Source organism: Phacochoerus africanus, chromosome X, assembly GCF_016906955.1.
Source record: "Phacochoerus africanus isolate WHEZ1 chromosome X, ROS_Pafr_v1, whole genome shotgun sequence".
In the NCBI taxonomy this organism is placed as follows: Eukaryota; Metazoa; Chordata; class Mammalia; order Artiodactyla; family Suidae; genus Phacochoerus; species Phacochoerus africanus.
Window position 1 is genome coordinate 110,263,034 of NC_062560.1, and position 19,952 is coordinate 110,282,985.

Below are 19,952 nucleotides of genomic sequence, written 5' to 3' on the forward strand. Positions count from 1 at the left end.
TACTTAGGTTTTAAAGAATTAAAGTTACTGAAGAGCAGGGGTCAAGATATAATTCCTGTGTCCCGATGCACTGTTGTCCCTTGCTTCATTTGTCATGCTGGTAAGACTATTGAGACTATACCACTAGACAGCTTAGTTCCTTACCAGTTGCTTCTGTTGCACCTGAATAATGGAGCCGGATATACACACCAGGCTTGTGAGGGAGCTAGAAAAGGCTGAGACTACTCCATCTGGTCAAGGTAGATCCAAACTAATCCCAAGCAGTTAGTACCCAGAGTTTAACTAACCAGGAGACTTCGGCAGATGCCGTTGACCAAATCCAGGGAGGTCAGAGAGGAAGAGATGGGTTGGGTCTAGACACCAGACGTAAGAAAGGAGGTCCAGGTGAGCCATTGGGAGAAAAGAGAACTCCGAACTTGGAGACTGTGCTTTGGCCTATTTTGTACTTCCTTGTTGGGTCTGGTAGGCCTTGGACCCACAGACGTTAATGGCAGCCTGAAGATAAAGAACCTCAAGTATTCTCTGTTCCTGTATGGAGCAGGGGTGAAGGTCATGAGATCACTGGGAAATTTTGAGAAACTAGATTTGAGTTAAGAAAGTAATTCTCCTCTAGGCCTTTGGGATCACCTTCTTGGCTTTTTATAAGAATTAGCTAAATGATACGGCGAGATTATTTTAAATTAGTATGTTATGGTTGAGGGGAATTAAACTCACCTTCGCCTGTGTTAACATGTTATATTCCCTGCTGTTGTCATTGCCTGATTTGCTTTGAGGCCTTTCATTTGGTTGCCTGTTCAGTTCATTTTTCTTTTTGTTGAATTGCTCATAATCTTTAGAACCTAGTGCTGTTAAAAAAATTCTAAACAAAAAAGCAAAGGATTGTTTTAACGTATTCTAAAAGCTAGGAGTGGTGGTTGAAAGAAGTAATTGTTTGGTTAGGTGTGTACTTCTTTTGGTTGTAATAAATCGTTTTCTCTTCTCTAATCCTGTTCTTCTTTTCCTTCAGAAGCGGAAGAAACTCTTTTGATTGACATAGCTTCAAACAGTGAGTATCTTTCTGAATGGAATTGATTTTTCATCAACAAATGTTTACTTTAATACCCACTGTATTTAAGACACCTTTTGTGCACATCTTCTATCTGACCATCTTATCCTTTATTCTCCATTTTCTTAAGGCAGGCAGCCATACAAATTAGCATTGCCTCTTCAAAACATTTAGCCTTAGCTTAAGAAAAAGCAGGTGGCGGAGTCTCCTTGTGGCACAGTGGGCTATGGATCCAATGTTGTCACTGCTGTGGCTTTAGTAACAGCTGTGGCATGAGTTCAGTCTCCAACCTGGGAACTTCCTCATGCTGTGGGCACAGCCGCCCAAAAAAAAAAAAAAAAAAATGGAAAAAGGAAAAGCAGGAAACTGGCAACAAGAATCTTTAAAAAGTTGAAAATATCACCTGCTTTTCTAACACTGGACTTCTTCGAGCTACCAGTATTGTTGCTATCAGTTAAGTCATTGCTGTGGAATTGAAAATTGTAGGAAGGGCCAGAAAGTGTTTAAAGCACATAAGGTTTATGAGTGTTTTTTTAAACCACTGTTATGTTTTAGGCTTTCCCCCTAACATGTACTTTTTTGTTTTTGCATGTTAGATCATACTGTTTTTATTTGTCATATTATTCGGGGAGGCAACAGAGTCCCTCTTATACTAGGGGTACTTTTTTTTTTCTTAAAATAATTTTGGTCTTTTATTTAAGCCCATCCTCTCAAGGTCCTTTAACAGAGAGAGAGAACGTGGTCTTCTTTCTTCTTTCTCTCGATTCCTTTTCTCTCATTTTTATCTGTTTGAAGCAGGTCCTCATTGACTTTCTGTGCAAGCTGTTTTCCACTTATCATCTAATTGTACTCTATTAACATGGGGAAGAGAAAATGGGCACTTGAATGCTACTGTGACTACTCTGTGGTTGCTATGGAAAAGCACATGTGATCACATTAGTCTAAGTCAAATGGGTTGCCTTATCTTTTGGTTGAGTCCTTGGATGAGTGGATGAGTAGGGTTTGGCCCTTAGCTTGGGGCTATTAGTTTATACATAATTTTGCTTAGACACAGTCCCTCTCCATGGCACTGGTATTTTGTATTCAACAGTTTAGGCAGGCTTTTCTGGTTTGAGTCGTATTATTCTTTTCTTTGGTATTGGATTATGGAAGTCTTTAAGTAAGGGCTGATCCTGAAAGGTTAAGTACATCTGCTTCTGGCTTCCACTGCAGATACCCAAGAGAGCAAATAACTTAATATCTATGTCTTATTGTGCTTAAAAAGGAGGAGACAAAACCAACACTCATAAAGCAAAATTTCAGCAAAGGCAGTTCAGCAGCGACTGACGCTGCTGCTGAAATCGGATACCTAAATGTCCTGTTCTTGGTATGGAAATAGGTATTTGATCCAAAGCTGAAAGTTAAACTGAGCTGTGCCTTTTCTCTCACAAATACCTAATTTATGGCATTCATTTTTTTGGCCTCTCCTACGTAGAAATTACCGTGTGTTCCTCTGTCTGGAGTTCAAGTTACTGGATCATAGATGGAAGTGAAGTAACCACTTAAATCCTGTGTTATTTCTTCCCATTTATTAATATTTGTACAGAAACCAGATTTTATCTTGATCCTTGGGCTTCATACAAAAACCTTTAGAGCATACAGTATGTTGCTAGAGGGGGATCTTGGGTTTGTTAAGTGGGCTTAATTTTATTGTTACTGTGTTTTCTCACTGTCTGGATGTTGGTATTAAACATTTTGAAATTTTTTCTGATAATAGAGATAATACATGCTCATTATGTACAATTTGGAAAATTCAGAGATGTTCAAAGTATCAAATGAAAATTATGCTCATGCAACCTAGAGATCACCGCTATAATTAACATTTTAATGTATTTCCTTCCAGTCTTTTATTTATGTTTTCACATAATTGGAATCCTCATATGTAAGTTTTAGCCTGCATTTTCATTTAACATTATATTGTGACCATGTCTCATTTTAAATAATTTAAAATTATTTAAAAACATGATTTTTTTTCTTTGCTTTTTAGGATCACACCCACGGCATGTGAAGGTTCCTGTGCTAGGTTCAGCTGCCGGCCTACGCCACAGCCACAGCCAAGCAGGATCTGAGCCGTGTCTGTGACCTACACCACAGCTCACAGCAATGCCACATCCTTAACCCACTGAGCGAGGCCAGGGATCGAACCTGCAACCTCATGGTTCCTAGTCAGATTCATTTCCACTGCGCCACAACGGAAACTCCTAAAATCATGATTTTTAATGGCTAATATTTCACCGTAAGTAATGTGCCAAGTTTTAGTAGATTAATTCCTTTATAAAATTAAGTCACTGTAAGGAACATGGTATACCTCTCACTACTTATTCAGGTTCTCTTTATATCTCTCAGTAACTTTCTGTAGTTTCTTCATAGGTAGCATACATTTATAAGTTAAGTATTTTTTTGATGGATTTTTATTTGCTGCTATTGTCAGTGGAACCTTTTTTCTCTTCAAATTGTTTATTACTAGTACACAGAGCAGCTGTTGAGTTTTAGATATTTATCTTTTATCTAGCCACTTCACAGAAATTTATTTTTAATTCTGGGGAGCTGTTTATGTTCTTTTCTGGTTTTGATAGCCCTAGTCATCTGCAAACCTGTGTCCTAATGGATGCTAGTCAGATTCATTTCTGATAAGACACGGTGGGAACTCCCGAGTTTGTGTGTTTTTGTTTTGTTTTGTTTTTTGTCTTTTGGGGGCCATACCCGTGGCACCTAGAGGTTCCCAGGATAAGGGTTGAATCGGAGCTGTGGCTGCCAGCCTACACCACAGCCACAGCAATGTGGGATCCGAGCCATGTCTGTAACCTACACCACCGCTCGCTTGTGGCAATGCTGGATCCTTAACCCACTGGGTGGGGCCAGGGATCTAACCTGCATCCTCATGGATGCTAGTTGGGTTCATTACTGCTGAGCCACAACGGGAACTCCAGGTTTGTCTGGTTTTTAAAATCATAAACGTATATTGAATTTTTTCAAGTGTCTTTTCAGTATTTATAGAGATGATTCTCTTATTCTCTCTCATTTGACCTATTGATGGACTGTATTATACTAATGCCTAATATTAAACACTCTCTTGTTCATTATTCAACAAATATTTGAATGCCTTCTCTTTGCTAAGTGCTGCACAATCAGTAGAGAACAACGCAGATAAGGTTGCTGCTCCTGCTTTGCTTCTTGCCTCTTTGATGCTTGGTACTAGTGTCACATGGATGCCTATAATCCATTAATGCATATCCCATAAAGATATGAATACCTTTTATGTGCCAGGCACTGTGCTTTAGGGATATAGCAGAAAGCATTATAGTCGTGGTACTTCATGAAATTTAATGCATGGGAGTTTCCGTTGTGGCTCAGCAGATTAAGAATCCAGCATAGTCTCCATGAGGATGCAGTTTCAATCCCTGGCCTCGCTCAGTGGGTTAACAATACCACATTGCCACAGGCTGTGGTGTAGGTCACAGATGTGGCTTGGATCTGGTGTTGGTGCTGCTGTGGTGTAGGCCTTAGCTGCAGCTCCAACTTGACCCCTAGCCCAGGCACTTCCATATGCCTCAGGTGCAGCCATAAAAAGAAAAGAAAAAGAAAGAAACTTAGTGCAGAAAACAGACCTTTAAACTGATAAGGTATGGTTACACAATTGAAGGTTTGATAAATGCTTTTGGGGGAAATACAGAGTGCTTATAAGAGTGCTAACTAAAGTAGGCAGGGTGCTCAGAAAAGGCCTCTTTGAAGTGATATTTAAATTGAGTAAGAGACAGGTGAAAATTGGGAAGAGAAGGGTATTCCAGGTAAAAGGAACTGCATGTGTAAAGGCCCCAAGTTGGGAAGTAGCTTGACACTTTCTTTAAAATGAAAGAAGTCCAGGAGTTCCCGTCATGGCTCAGCGATTAGCAAACCTGACTAGCATCCATGAGGATACAAGTTCCATCCCTGGCCTTGCTCAGTGGGTTAAGGATCTGGCGTTGCCGTGAGCTGTGGTGTAGGTCACAGACATGGCTCAAATCCTGAACTGCTGTGGCTCTGGCGTAGGCTGGTGGCTAGAGCTCTGATTTGACCCCTAGTCTGGGAACCTCCATAAGCTACAGGTGTGGCCCCAAAATGACAAAAAAAGAAAGAAAGAAAGAAAGAAAGAAGTCCAGGATGTCTGAAATAAGTCTTAGGCACCAAGGTAGGACAGCTAAGACCAGAACCAGTGGGATCGTAAAGCCATGATAAGGAATCTGGATTTTTTGATTTTAAAAATTGAAAAGATATGAAGGATTTTATTTTATTTTTAAAATATATTTCCATTTTTTTAAATTTTTTTAAATTGTTATTTCCCCAATAACAATTTTTTTTCTACTATACACCATAGTGACCCAGTTACACAGACATGTATACATTCTTTTTTCTCACATTACATGTTCCATCATAAGTGACTAGGCATAGTTCCCAGTGCTACACAGCAGGATCTCATTGCTAATCCATTCCAAAGGCAATAGTCTGCACCTATTAACCCCAAGCTCCCAATCCATCCCACTCCCTCCCCTTCCCCCTTGGCAACCACAAGTCTATTCTCCAAGTCCATGATTTTCTTTTCTGTGGAAAGGTTCATTTGTGCCATATATTAGATTGCAGATATAAGTAATATCATATGGTATTTGTCTTTCTCTTTCTGACTTACTTCACTCAGGATGAGTCTCTCGTTCTATCCATGTTGCTGCAAATGGCATTATTTCGTTCTTTTTTATGGCTGAGTGGTATTCCATTCTGTATATGTACCACATCTTCCTAATCCAATCATCTGTCAATGGACATGTGGGTTGTTTCCATGTCTTGGCTATTGTGAATAGTGCCATCATGAACATGTGTGTGCATGTGTTTTCTATGCTGGATGTCATCATATGCATAGAAGCCAGTTAGGAGGCTCTTTCAATAGTTTAAGCTAGAGGGTGTGGTGGTGGTAGGGATGGAGAGAAGTGGACAAATTTGGTAAATGTTTTTGGAGGTTAAATCAGCAGAGGTTGATGTGCGTGTAGGGGGTGAGTCAAAGAGAAGTATCAAAGATGAATCCCAGGTTTCTGGCATGAATGTGGTTGATGGTACCATTTGCAGAAATAAGAACATTGTAGACAGAATGAGTTTTCATGCCAAGGTGGCAACAGAGGGGTGGGGTAGTAGTCACGAATTCAGTTTTAACTGTGAGTACTTCTAAATTTCTTTGGCATATTTGAGTGTAGATGATGAGTTGTGGTTGAATATATGCATCTGAAGCTCAGAGGTAAGGTCCGGGTCACTAGCACATAGATGGCATGTGCTACCACAAGAGATGATGTGATTGTGTACAGAGCTGTGCTATCAGATACAGTAGCCACAAGTCATATGTGCCCATTTAAATTAATTAGAACAAAATTATAAAATCAGTTCCTCAATTGCACCTAGTCACATTTCAAGTCCTCATTGGCCACATGTGGTCATTGGTTACCATATTGGACAGTGCAGTTATGGAACATGTCCATCGTCAGAGAACATCTTATTGGACAGTTACTGATACAGAGTGAGAAAAAGATTTAGGATCGAACTCACTCAACTTTTTGAAGTTCAGAGAGAGGAGAAGACCTCAAAGGGCATTAATAAAAATTAACGACCAAAGAGAGACTAACTAGATGAGCATGGTGTCATGGAAGCCTTTGGGAAAGACTGTTTCAAGGAGTGGTCAACTGTTGCTTTCTGCCAATAGGTCTGACAAGATGACTGAAGAATATCCATTGTATTTAGCAATACGCAAGTGATTGGTGACCTTAACAAAGCAATTTCAGAGGATGGTGGGAGCCAGAGTCATATTGGAGAGGATTAAAGAGAAATGGGAGGTGATGAAGTAGCAACTGTGTGTCTTTTCAAGCTTGACTCCAGAGGGGAATATAGAGATGGACTGGGGCTGGAGGGAGATACGGGGTTTAGGAAGGTGTTTTGTTTTTTAAGTGAGGAGGATTTAGAGCACAGTTTATTTTAATGCTGATGGGAGGGAGCCTGTGTGAGGGAGAGAGGTCATAGATATTGGGGAGAGGGGTCTAGGGAATGATTGTGAGGATAAGCTTCCCAAGAGAATCCAAGGGGTTGTAATTGAGAGAGAAGGTGGCCTTTGTTAGGAGGACTTTTTTTCCTTGTAACAGGAGGGAAGGGAGAAGAGGAGTACAGATACAGCTAGTTTCTGTGTGACAGCTTCCATTTCCTCTGAAGTTGGAAGTAAAGCTGTCTGTTTGGAAGGAGAGATCTTAAGAAGAGGAGGATCCAAAGATTGAAGATAAATGAGAAGGTGTGAATAGTTGTTCCAGATAGTTGTGGGAAACTAGTTGACTATGGACCTTAGATTACTACCTATCATAGAGAGTCCCCTGTTGAGGTCAACAGGTAGTTTATAATGGGGGTGTGTGGGTGTGGGTGTGTGTGTGGTGTGGTTTTTACTCCCTCTTACTGCTCAGGTATAAATACAGAGAAGGCAGTTAGTTGGGTTTCTGAGGGTTGGGAGTTAGCCAGGTAGGTGTTGTGGAAGAATAGAGCGGTAAGGCAGTTCTGGGTTTTTGCAGCAGAGTAAAAGATGGCATATTTTTGATAAGAAGGCACGTGAAGGCAGGAGGGAACGAATGGATAGAGAAAGTGGAGAGATCAACACGCTGGAGGTTCCCATAAGAGCAGGTAAACTGGAAGGAGTAACAGTTCAGAGTGGGATATTAGAGACTTCTGAGGGGATGGTGTTTCTATGATGAAAGGTCCAGGGTATAACTGAGGCAGTCCCAGTTGGGACTGAGGGAGTAGGTGGCCGAGATGGAGGGACAAGGTTGTTGGGTGAAGACGCTGAAGGTGCTGAGTTTTCTGTGCTAATTTTGAAGGGACCCAAAATTCAAGCAGGGGTGTGAGTGGAGAGGAAGTCTTATGTCTCAGGTATTGAACCCCGGATTCCAAAGTTTCTGGGAGGATGGTACATGATCTCATGGAGGCAGGAAGGAAAGAAGCTGCCATTGCTCAGTGGCTGAGCCTATAAGGAGAAGGGATTTTTCCTGAAGGAGGAGGAGATCGAATGGTCTGGAGATGCCATTAGGACAAATAAGGACACCAGTCTTAAATTACATAGGGTGTGAGAGACTATAAATAGCCTCTGCTTCAGAGGGCCGCAGAGGGCGCACTACTCTCAGGGGCCAGCCAGTTTGCAGGGGACTCGGATTTTCAATCTGGATGCACTAGAATCACCTTGGGGAGTGTTTAGAAACCCTCAGTGCCTGGGCTTCACCCCCAGAGATTCCATTTTATTGGCCTAGGGTGGGACCCAAGCAAAGTGCCTCTGGTAATTGTAACGCACCCTTACTGAGAACTCCTGAGAGATGCAGGGGGTGCCCAGCGGAGAAGCTGAGGCTGGAGGAGGGTTTACTGATGACAAAGAACCCAGAGGGCCTTGGGAGGGAGGAGAGTGGAAGATTGGGTCCTCTTTCCCATGCAACACGATGAGAGAGCGTCTAGTGTTATTTTGTAAGCAATTTCTGGGCTCTTCTATCCATTAAATGGGTCAGCTTGTTTTTTTGTATTTGCTAAAATATATCTTTTAAGGGTTGTGGGAGAGCGAGAATTTGTATTCTTGTTCTCAGTTTCTATCACATAGAAACTGCTCTTCTGCATTTTTTTCTGCTTTTAATATAATTTATCTGAGGAGGAGAGGACTGCTTGTCCTGAAGGAGGTTTTCCCCACTCTTCAAGGCTGCTCTAATTGACAGTCCTTATTCATGCCTCCTCCTCTTTTCTCCTCCTTACAGTGGATTAATTTTCTCATCACTGGTCCTCTTGGGTGCCTCCTTTCTCAGTTTTTTTCCTCTATTTTTATCTCTTCTGATCACTCAGTCTGTGAAGATAGAAACTGAAGTAAATGCAAAGAAAAAGAGAATCAAAGGTTCTAAGTGGATTTCTACCATAAGAAACTAGGATTTTCATTTCATTTTCTCATCTCATTGTTATTTGCCAGTGGGAAAGAATCTAGTTTGATAGTCATTAAATGCCTTCTATCCGTGAAGTCTATGTCATTGTTACCAAAAGAGTGACTGATGGATGAGCTTTCGAAGTCCTGAGTCCTGAGAAGCCCCTCAGTCCCAGACTACCCTGGGAGACCATCGAGAGTATTATGTTGAATAACCTGCATGTGCAGCTTGCCTCTTGCCCTCAAGGAGCTCATAGTTTCCAGGGCCATGAAAAAGCAGTATATATAATAAATCAGTTAAAATAAGAATATAAACAGGAACATAGGTTTCCTGGATCACCATACCCAGACATTTGATACAGACGATAACTATAGGGCATTAGAAAATGGGAGGCAGTAGGTTCTATACATAAGAAACTAAAATCCTAGATAACTTTGCTTCTAATTATACTGTTTTCCAATTGGCTATACTTGAAACAGACCACTTCTGGACATAGATCATTATGTTGCTTTTGTGAGTTTATTCAAGACTTATGTTTTTTCACTTGAGGTAAATGAGTTATAGATGCTTCTTTTCAGACTAGTTCAAACCAATCCCATTATGCTTTTCTTGTTTAACTAGTTTGTAAATTCAGTCGTCTGGGTACAGTCTATACCTAGGAACAAACTATCCTATTTCCATTTTTCCCTTCACACTTGAGAGACTCTTACTACATGATTTAGATTTGAAATGGTAGGAATTTCCAGCTAGGAGATGGGGGAGGATGGTGGAGGAATTGATCTTTTGGTAGAATTTGGACGTTGACATCTGAGTGATAGGTCAGAACACAGGAGACCATGATTTCAGTACATGTCATATCGCTGCATTGGGCTGCTCGTTTACACAGTTGATGAGCCTCCGTTAGATTTTCCTCTCTGCACTGCCTCCAGCATCCCCACCACACCGAATCACTTGATCTTATAGGCATGCTTCCTACATTAGAGGTAGGAAGAAGTAGAATATTTGTAATCTGGGCCTTCTCCTATTAAATTGGTAAATTAAAAATATGACCCCAAGAAAGCATTATATTCCGTAGCTGTATGTGTGTGGATCTCCATTCTTTTTAGGTGGCTGCAAAATTCGGGTTCAAGGGGACTGGACCAGAGAGCGCCGCTTTGAAATCCCTGATGAGGAACACTGTTTGAAGTTTCTCTCAGAGGTCCTTGCTGCTCAGGAAGGTAACTCAAGATTCAGCAGTTTTCCTTCTACCCTTTGACTGGGACATGCTCTATAGAGGCAAGTGGCCAGTAGCAAAGTACCTCACCCTTTAAACCTTGATAGGCGATTTTTTTTTTCCTTTAGGAATGAACCCAGGGATAGGTTAAGGAATAAGTCTGTCCAGCTTTAAGGATACTGAGTCAGTTCCCAGAATCTTCAGTTTCATGTCTTGGAAAACCTACTGCAGACTATAATCCTCCTCGGATCTTAGTCTCTTCCTTTGTATTCGGGAAGGGCCCTGGGCTCTGCACTTAAGGAGTGCTGAGTGAATGGCCTTTGGTTATAGTAAAGTCCTTTCAATGGAGGGCTCCTCAGTTTCTGACCATGACCCTTTTCTCTCCAGCGCAGTCACAACTTCTTGTTCCAGAGCAAAAGGACTCATCCAGCTGGTACCAGAAATTGGAAACTAAGGACAAAACTGTGTTTTCAGGTACTGAGAAGATTCTTTTCCCCCCTGGTTGCTGTGATCATTGCAGAGTCAATAGATTTTATCAGGGCGGATAAAATAATGTGAATTAATGTCAGTATCAGATACCTTCACCTATAGAGTGGTTTAATGAGTCAATGCCCACTGACTCGTGTTCACTCCACTCCTGATCCTTTCTGTGGCTCTTTGGGAGCCAGCTTATTAGCAGAGGGCTAAAAAGTGCAGCCTCCAAGGCCAGACTGCCTGGGTTTGAATCCCACTTCTCTGACTTACTAGTTACATGACCTAGGTCAAATTACTTTGACAACTCTGAGCTTCTGTTCTTTTTCTAGAACATAGGATTTTTTTTTTTTTTTTTTTTGCTTTTTAGGGCCACAGCCATGACATATGGAAGTTCCCAGACTAGGTGTCAAATTGGAGCTGCAGCTGCCAGCCTACCCCACAGCCACAGCAACACGGGCTCCAAGCTGCATCTGTGACCTACATCACAGCCTTAACCCACTGAGCCAGGCCAGGGATCGAACCCGCATCCTCATGGAAACTGGCTGGGTTCTTTATCACTGAGCCACAGTAGGAACTCCCCCATAGGAAGATTTTTGATAGTACGTGTCTCCTGGGGTCTTTGTGACAATTAAGTGAAATAATGATATAATCCCTTCCTATCAACCAGGTATTGTGTTAGTAAGTCTTCTGTGTTATAAATGCTAGCTCTTGTTATTCAGGTTCCAAATTAATGTGACTTACTATCATTGTAGTTAATATGTCAGTGCTTCAGGGATAGATGTGCTTCTTTCCCCGATCTAAGTTAGCACTACTCTTAAACCTCTGTGTTTGGTGAGACCAATGAGCAAATAGTGATCAGATCAAAACTGTTGCTCAAAGCAAAGTCCTGTCTATCCTGCGTAAGTTGGAGGTTATCTTTCACCCCCTTTGACTCTGGGTTTTATGTCCTTCAGGGCTTCTTGAATTTGAGGATAATTTTTCATCTATGAATTTGGACAAGAAAATAAATTTGCAGAATCCACCTACGGGGGTTCATCGGGAACCTCCACCCCCACCCTCTTCAGGGAATAGAATGTAAGTCCTTTGTTGAAATATGTTTCCCATGTGGGAGACTTTCCTGTGTAAGGCAATTTCACTTTTGAATCCCTCATTTATTTGCTAGGCTTCCACGTGAAAAAGAAGCTTCTAACAAGGAACAGCCCAAAGTGACCGACACCATGAGGAAGCTGTTTGTACCAAACACCCAGTCTGGGCAGCGGGAGGGTCTCATCAAACACATCCTGGCAAAGCGAGAGAAAGAATATGTCGACATTCAGACTTTCAAGTTAGTCTCTTTTACTTACTGAGGCTGAAATGTAGTAGTTATAGCAGAAAATGGGCTTTTGGTATTTAGGGTATTAGTTTAAGTAGCTTAATTAAGAATCAGAGTATAGTGAAAAGGAATGGTGAGCTGACTCAGGCCCCTGTCTTTATGCTGATCAATAACATACATTTCCAAAATAATGCAAATGCCACAATTCCCCTTGGATTTTCTAATGACTAAGGATACCACATCTAATGTTTCTGTCCACTCTTAGAGAACTGATGCAAGCTCACATGTGATAGAGAATTGTCTCCATAAGCAGGTGTGTTTATCTTATCTGACCTGCTGAATTTCTCCTCACCGATATCGGAAAATTAAGTGTACCATTACCCCTAGACCTTAATTTACTTTGGGAAGTTAGTAAAGGAAGTCTCAGCCAGTCCTCTTGATTGAGAGGTCTATCTTGGATTCTTTCCTCTGTTATATTTTTCATTTCCTATTTACTTGTTGATATCCTCTTTTCTGGACCCTCTGTGTGTGGTGTGGCGCGGTGTAGCATGTATCCCAATGTGTAAAGCAGCAACACTTTTCTTCGTTATTTGCGAACAGCATGTACCCTTTTAGTCCAAGATTCCAGTCCCATCTGCTATTCTATTATGCCTCATTTATTCTAATTCAGTCATAACTATATCCCTATGCTGAAACCTCCAGTTCTTCAGATTCCCCATGATGCTTATATTTGTATGTAAACAGTTAAGACAGTCATGATTTTTCCCTTCTGCTTTCCCTCTTAATACTATATCTGTCTCAACAGAATTTCCTACACAGATGTCTTTGTAATCCTTCGGGAAGTGAGTTTTTGGATTTAACTACAGCTCCTTATGGAACAATTATCCATATTAGACATCCTTACAGCATGAAGATACCTCTTTCCCAAAAACATGCTCTCCCTTTAAGTATGAATTTGGGTGGAATTTAATTGAAAGGAAATGTGATAGAGCAATTAAATGTGTGTTTTTTAAATAGAGACTTGGTTCCTTTCTGTAGGTTTACCTGATATAAAATTTCCAAAGAATAATCCCACTGCCTTTGTGTTCTACATGCAAGAGGGGGTTTTTGTGTGTGTGGCAAAACAGTTGGAGAAATCATGTTGGCTGATTGTGAACATACCCTTGTATAGAAGTGATGAGAGACTTTCCGTTGGTTCACACTTGACCTTTGTTTTTAAATTATTTTTTGGTATTATGTATTAGATTTTTTGTTGGAACTTGGAACGTGAATGGCCAGTCTCCAGACAGTGGGTTAGAACCTTGGCTGAACTGTGATCCGAATCCTCCTGATATCTACTGCATTGGGTAAAATACATGTCTAGAATTTCATTTTGGCTATATGTTTGGTGTTAGTTTATGTGACTTTTGCCTTCCTTTTCTTAAAAAAAAAAAAAAACTGTTTATAAAAACCTACTGTAGACTGTATGTGAGAGTTAACTTGTGGTTCAAATTTGTGAGATCATAACGGAACAGAGGCCGAAAGTGGTGTAAGGAAGCCTCGAGTCCTCTCAAAACCCATAGAAAACTATCTTTTTCATAGAAACTGAGACCTGAGGTTAATTCTTTTTTTTTTTTTTTTTTGCTATTTCTTGGGCCGCTCCTGCGGCATATGGAGGTTCCCAGGCTAGGGGGTCCAATCGGAGCTGTAGCCCCCGGCCTACGCCAGAGCCACAGCAACTCGGGATCCGAGCCGCGTCTGCAACCTACACCACAGCTCACGGCAACGCCGGATCGTTAACCCACTGAGCAAGGGCAGGGACCGAACCCGCAACCTCATGGTTCCTAGTCGAATTCGTTAACCACTGCGCCACGACGGGAACTCCCTGAGGTTAATTCTAATAGTGACTATTCCTAGGATATATAAGCAAAGCTCAACTTTACCCCCTGTGGAGGTTTTTTGGTTTGTGTTTTACATAGCTTGTGCATATAATTGTCGGGGAGTCTTTGCTTTTCTTTTCTTTTCTTTTTTTTTTTTCTTTTTTGCTTTTTATAGCCAAGCTCAAAGCATATGGAGGTTCCCAGGCTAGGAGTCAAATCGGAGCTACAGCTGCTGGCCTACACCACAGCCACAGCAACACCAGATGCTTAACCCACTGAGTGAGGCCAGGGATCGAACCTGCATCCTCATGGATACTAGTCGGATTCGTTTCCACTGCGCCACAACAGGAATTCCTAGGGGAGTCTTTTGAAAAGAAAGCTGCTTGTCAGTAATGATCACCTAAGTCAGCAGAGCAGTTCTATAAAATTTCTCTCTCTCCCATTCCTTTTTTCACCTAACGTCTCAGAAAATAGAACAGGAAATAGAGATAATTATGGGATGTGTGTAGGTCTCACATCATCCTGTTTTCTCAGATTCCAAGAATTAGACTTGAGCACCGAAGCCTTTTTCTACTTTGAATCTGTGAAGGAACAAGAGTGGTCTTTGGCTGTGGAGAGAGGTTTGCATTCCAAAGCCAAGTATAAGAAAGTAAGCCACATTTAATTGTCTTTTTTAGAATACGACTAAGCAGAACTCACTAGAAGTTAATTCTGTTATCTATACCTTGTTCCAAAATAAGGATTTAATTGAATTATACCCTATGTATAGTAATAGGACAGACTAATCTTTTTTATTCCTATTTCGTAGAAAAAAAATCCCCCTAAGTTTCCTGAGCCTATAGTTTCATTGCTTAGATAACTTTTAGGAGAAAAGAAGAATTTTATTGTTCTCATAACAATAATTAACTCAAATGATGTCATGTAAGGTAAATGATTTGTGCAGTAAGAGTTTAAAATTGAAAGTGTTCACTGCCATGGTCAGACTGGATGCTTTACAGAAAAGCAGTTTGAAGCATGTTGATGCATAGGATATGCTTTGGAATTGGAGCAAGAACAGGAGTGTTGTGGAATTTAAATGAGCTTTAAATTTGGTTGTAAGTCAAGAGTAGAGTTGACTTTCGCAGGGTGGGCCAATTTGTTGGTCTTTAGAAGGCACGTGGTAGAGGCTACCAGAAGAGTTACTTTAATTACAGGCTACCATACCAAGCCCTTTAAAAGGAGTCATGACCTAAGTAATTTTCTTCTGCATCATCTAAAAGCTGACATAGGTAATAAGACTCTTGAGATGTTATTCCTCTCATATAGGTCCCTGCTTAATACTTATTTCAGACATATTTCTAACTGGCTCACAGACTTAATCAAAATTTTAAAAAAATAATCCAAATAAAAAGGATTGCTATTTTATAAATTTTTTTTTGTCTTTTTTTTTTTTTGCTATTTCTTGAGCCGCTCCCGCGGCATATGGAGGTTCCCAGGCTAGGGGTCCAATCGGAGCTGTAGCCACCGGCCTACGCCAGAGCCACAGCAACGCCAGATCCGAGCCTCGTTTGCAACCTACACCACAGCTCACGACAGCACTGGATCCTTAACCCACTGAGCAAGGCCAGGGATCAAACCCGCAACCTCATGGTTCCTAGTCGGATTCGTTAACCACTGCGCCACGACGGGAACTCCCCTATTTTATAAATTTTAATTTCTTAGGAGATGGTACATCACAAACTAGGAAGGAGAAGCAGAAGGAACAAAATGGGATGGAGGCTTTCTCTTTGTTAACTGAGTTGTTAATGCTGCCTACCATGGTAGGCTAAAGGTGACGAAAATAATGAATCTAGAACTGAGTATATTCATTGTCCCCAAAGACTTTTAACTTTTACTGGTCCAAGCCAGATTAGAGCTGTCCCAGGGAAGTTTCATCTCCTCTTCAAGGGGTCCACTAGGAAATTAAGAGTATTTAGATTCAGATTGGGGCATGGTTATATCTTGGTGGAGAACTAGTTATGGCAAAGAGGAGTGTTAACATAAAACTGTTCTAAATCCCTGGAACCCATAGGTTCAAGTAGTCCGCCTTGTTGGGATGATGCTCCTGATATTTGCCCGAAAGGATCAGTGGCCATATATCCGTGATGTTGCTAAAGAAACAGTTGGAACTGGAATCATGGGGAAGATGGTGAGTTACTTTGGACCTGAGCTCGATTATGACTTATGATCCTGTGAAGTTCAGGTGCTAGTTGTATCTTTGTACTAACTGTGAGTAATTACTCTTGCTAACAGGGAAACAAAGGTGGGGTTGCTGTGAGATTTGTGTTTCACAACACTACCTTTTGCATTGTCAATTCCCACCTGGCTGCCCATGTGGAGGACTTTGAGAGAAGAAATCAAGATTATAAGGACATCTGTGCACGAATGAGTTTTGTGGTCCCAAATCAGACCTTCCCACAGCTGAACATCATGAAACACGAGTGAGTGGTTAAGTTTCCGTTAGCCTTTGAATAGTGGAGCTGAGAAGAGATTGAAATGGAGAGAGAAACTATAGAAATGTGAGGAGTGAAAGATTACTGTTTAGGTATTGGAGTCACGAAGAAGACGGTTCTTTTGGAGGAATAGCAGATACATTGAGTTGGAAATTAGATTTGCTGTCAGAGGAAAGCGCATTAGTGGGCATCTAGAGTAATGGCGGAGGGGGTCTGTCAGTCAATAGGAGTCAGCTTTAGTTTTTATTGGCCACGCCTGCAGCATGTGGACATTACTGGGCCAGGGATCGAACTCCTGCCAAAGCAGCCACCCAAGCCACTGCAGTGACAGTGCCAGATCCTTAACCCACTGTGCCACAAGAGAACTTCCTATTGAAGTCAGTTTTTTATTATTTTTATTATAAAATAGAAATGGTCGTCACAAATGTAGTAAAAGGAAGAGTAAAAAATCCCTCATTTTTTTAATGGCCACACCCATGGCATATGAAACTTCCCAGGCCAGGGACTGCATCTGAGCCACAGCTGTGACTCTGCTGCAGCAACACCAGAGCATTTAACTCACTGTGTCAGGCTGGAGATCAAACTCATGCCTCCGCAGCCACCCAATCTGCCGCAGTTAGATTCTTAACCCACTGTGCCATGGCAGGAACTCCAAAAAATTTCTCATTTCTTTTTTTTCTTTTTTTTTTTTTTTTGCTATTTCTTGGGCCGCTCCCGTGGCATATGGAGGTTCCCAGGCTAGGGGTCGAATCGGAGCTGCAGCCATTGGCCTCCGCCAGAGCCACAGCAACGCGGGACCCGAGCCGCGTCTGCAACCTACACCACAGCTCACGGCAACGCCGGATCCTTAACCCACTGAGCAAGGGCAGGGACCGAACCCGCAACCTCATGGTTCCTAGTCGGATTCGTTAACCACTGTGCCACGACGGGAACTCCTCATTTCTTATCTCTACTCTCCTTGGCCAGTCTCTCTCTCTAAAGAAAACCATTGTCAGCAAATCAGTGTGTATCCTTCTAGATCTGTGCTGTCCAGTATGACAGCCAGTAGCCATAGGTGGCTGTTGGGCACTTGAAAGTAGCTAGTCCAAACTGGGATGTGCTGTGAGCATAAACCCTACACTGAAATTAGTGGGGAAAATATGTGAAATATCTCAATTTTTTAATATTGATTACATGTTGAAATGACAAATTTTGGATATATTGAGTTAAATGAAATGCATTATTAGTTATTTTCACTTGTTTTATACAGCTACTAGAAGATTGTAAATTAGCGAAATGTGTTGTATTTCTTTTGAATAGTGATGTTCTAGATTTTTCTCACACGTACTCATTATAAAAGACTGTATTACCCAATTTATTGTGACTCTCTTTCCAAACCAGTAAATATAGATCTACATTATTCTTTTTACTGGCTGTGTATGATTAAGAATAGGGGCCATGAGAAGTTCCCATTGTGGTTCAGCAATAACAAACCCAACTAGTATCCATGAGGACACAGACTTGGACACTAGCCTCGCTCAGTGGGTTAAGGATCTGGCATTGCCATAAGCTGTGGTGTAGGTTGCAGATGTGGCTCGGATCCCACGTTGCTGTGGCTGCGGAGTAGGCCGGCAGCTGCAACTCCAATTGACCCCTAGCCTGCGAACCTCCATATGCCGAGGTGTGGCCCTAAAAAAAAAAAAAAAAAAATAGGGGCCATGGAGATTTAAAGACACCAAAGGATGATATGAAAGGTTAGTGAAGAATGTGACTTAATAAGAATAAAAACAGAAATCAGTCGAGGAATAGATTGTTGGCAGAAAATGATGAGCTGTAAGGAAATTAATACTAGTAATTGAAATTCTGAGAGGGTGATGAGATTTGGAATAAGTGGTTCTAGATGTGAATTAGTAAGAAAACAAAAGATAATTTGGTGGTATTAGAATCAGTAGAGAGTCGAGTGCTCGCTTCGGCAGCACATATAGAATCAGTAGAGAGTCGGGTAATTGAGGAAAGAGAAGGGAGAGGTGGTGAGGCTGGCCAGTTTCCATAGTGTCTCAGCAATTAGGATCATATGGAATTCTGGTTCACGGTGGTAAAACAAGATCCTGCACCAGTGGTCATAAAGTGGCCCTGAAGTTCCTTACATTTATTTACCGAGGATTCCTTAAATTCCATGTTTGCATTTAAGGTTGGCAAAGAGACCCACTTGGAGCTTGAGATAGCTCACCACAGAACCCATTTGGATGTGATAATTTCAGGGTCTCCCCTGTGGGTCTCAGCCCACCTAGGGGCCTGTTACTGTGCCTGGGAGCCCAAGGCTGTCAGAGCACGTCATTCTCCTTCCTGCCTGGGACTTGAACCGTGGATTGGGGGCAGGAGTAGACAGACGGGCTACAGCAGAAAGCCCCAGACCTACGTTTGCTGGTGGGCCCTGCCTGAGCAAGCTGCCATTCAGACCATGCAGACCTTAGTGGAGAGCCTGCAGAACATCAGGGCTCGGAGAGGCGGAAAACATTCAGATTCTCTTCCCCTAGAGACCTGGCAAGCAGCCAGGCACAATTTGGAAGCTAGTCCAGCTACATGCTTCTCCCAGGCAGTTAACTCCTTTGCTTCTGAATCACACACGTATGCTGGATTTCACCGTCTCTATTCCCCACGTGTGGAGACCTGTCCTCCTGCTCCGCCGAGTCCCTCTCGGGGGTTGAGAGTCCTTGCCCCCAAAGGACAGTTACAGCTGTCCTTGGCAGATAGTGATAAATGAATGCCTGTCAGTACTCTACCCGATGTTGTTCTCTCCATTCTCGTCCAATTGATGTTTATGCTAACTACTGCTACTTTTCTTCATGTATTTCTTGATCCTCAGTGTTGTCATCTGGTTGGGAGATTTGAACTACAGGCTTTGCATGCCTGATGCCAATGAAGTGAAGAGTCTTATAAACAAGAATGACCTTCACAGACTTTTGAAATTTGACCAGGTAAGTAAATTTTTACAAGAACTTTCCTAGAGAGCAGATAAAGTCGTTGGGTTTATGAGTTAGACCCATGAGAGGCATATCGTACTGTAGAAGTAGATGGAAAGGTCTCATTGCCTTGGGAAAACATTGCAAACAGTGATGTAGTGAATACACACAAGGTTTGTAGTGCTGTTCTTAAGTGCTTGGATGGGAGGAGGGCAGACAATTTTGGTGATGAAAAGTCAATATAACACTTATTCATTAAGTCTTTATCATGAAGAGATTTCAGAGATTTATATAAATGAATTGGAGAATGGGTGGGTTAATTGGAGAACACTTCCTGGAGGAAGTGGGCCTTCAGCTCTGTTGATGTGGTTTGGCAGATGGAACAGGAAAAGCTGCTCTATGATTCCTTGGCAGGCTTAGCAATAGCTTGGAGGTAAAAGAGGGAGGCCCTGTGACGGGGCTGGGAAGCATAGAGGAGAAATTTGTCTGGGACAAGTACCACAAACTGTGGTCTAATGGGAGCTGATGGAGAAATTGGGGCTAGCTGGCTTATAGATGTTAAAAACCTGTGGGAGAAGCATTGATTTGGTAACATTTATATAAAACTTGATATTCAGGAACCTAGTTTTCTATGAATTTGCCTGGGATCCTGGC

At 41.8% G+C, this 19,952-nt stretch overlaps 1 protein-coding gene across 2 annotated transcripts in view; it reads left to right on the forward strand.

Annotated features, from left to right (window-relative positions):
* Nucleotides 1-19,952, forward strand: part of OCRL (OCRL inositol polyphosphate-5-phosphatase) — a 54,415-nt gene that overhangs the window by 7,619 nt on the left and 26,844 nt on the right. For both annotated transcript variants that reach the window (XM_047764704.1, XM_047764705.1), the window contains exons 4-13: nucleotides 1,007-1,045; nucleotides 10,134-10,244; nucleotides 10,628-10,714; nucleotides 11,668-11,788; nucleotides 11,877-12,038; nucleotides 13,271-13,372; nucleotides 14,420-14,534; nucleotides 15,936-16,052; nucleotides 16,157-16,344; nucleotides 19,202-19,313. In XM_047764704.1, coding sequence (XP_047620660.1) covers nucleotides 1,007-1,045; nucleotides 10,134-10,244; nucleotides 10,628-10,714; nucleotides 11,668-11,788; nucleotides 11,877-12,038; nucleotides 13,271-13,372; nucleotides 14,420-14,534; nucleotides 15,936-16,052; nucleotides 16,157-16,344; nucleotides 19,202-19,313 — 1,154 coding nt within the window. The remainder of the gene's footprint in view (nucleotides 1-1,006; nucleotides 1,046-10,133; nucleotides 10,245-10,627; nucleotides 10,715-11,667; nucleotides 11,789-11,876; nucleotides 12,039-13,270; nucleotides 13,373-14,419; nucleotides 14,535-15,935; nucleotides 16,053-16,156; nucleotides 16,345-19,201; nucleotides 19,314-19,952) is intronic.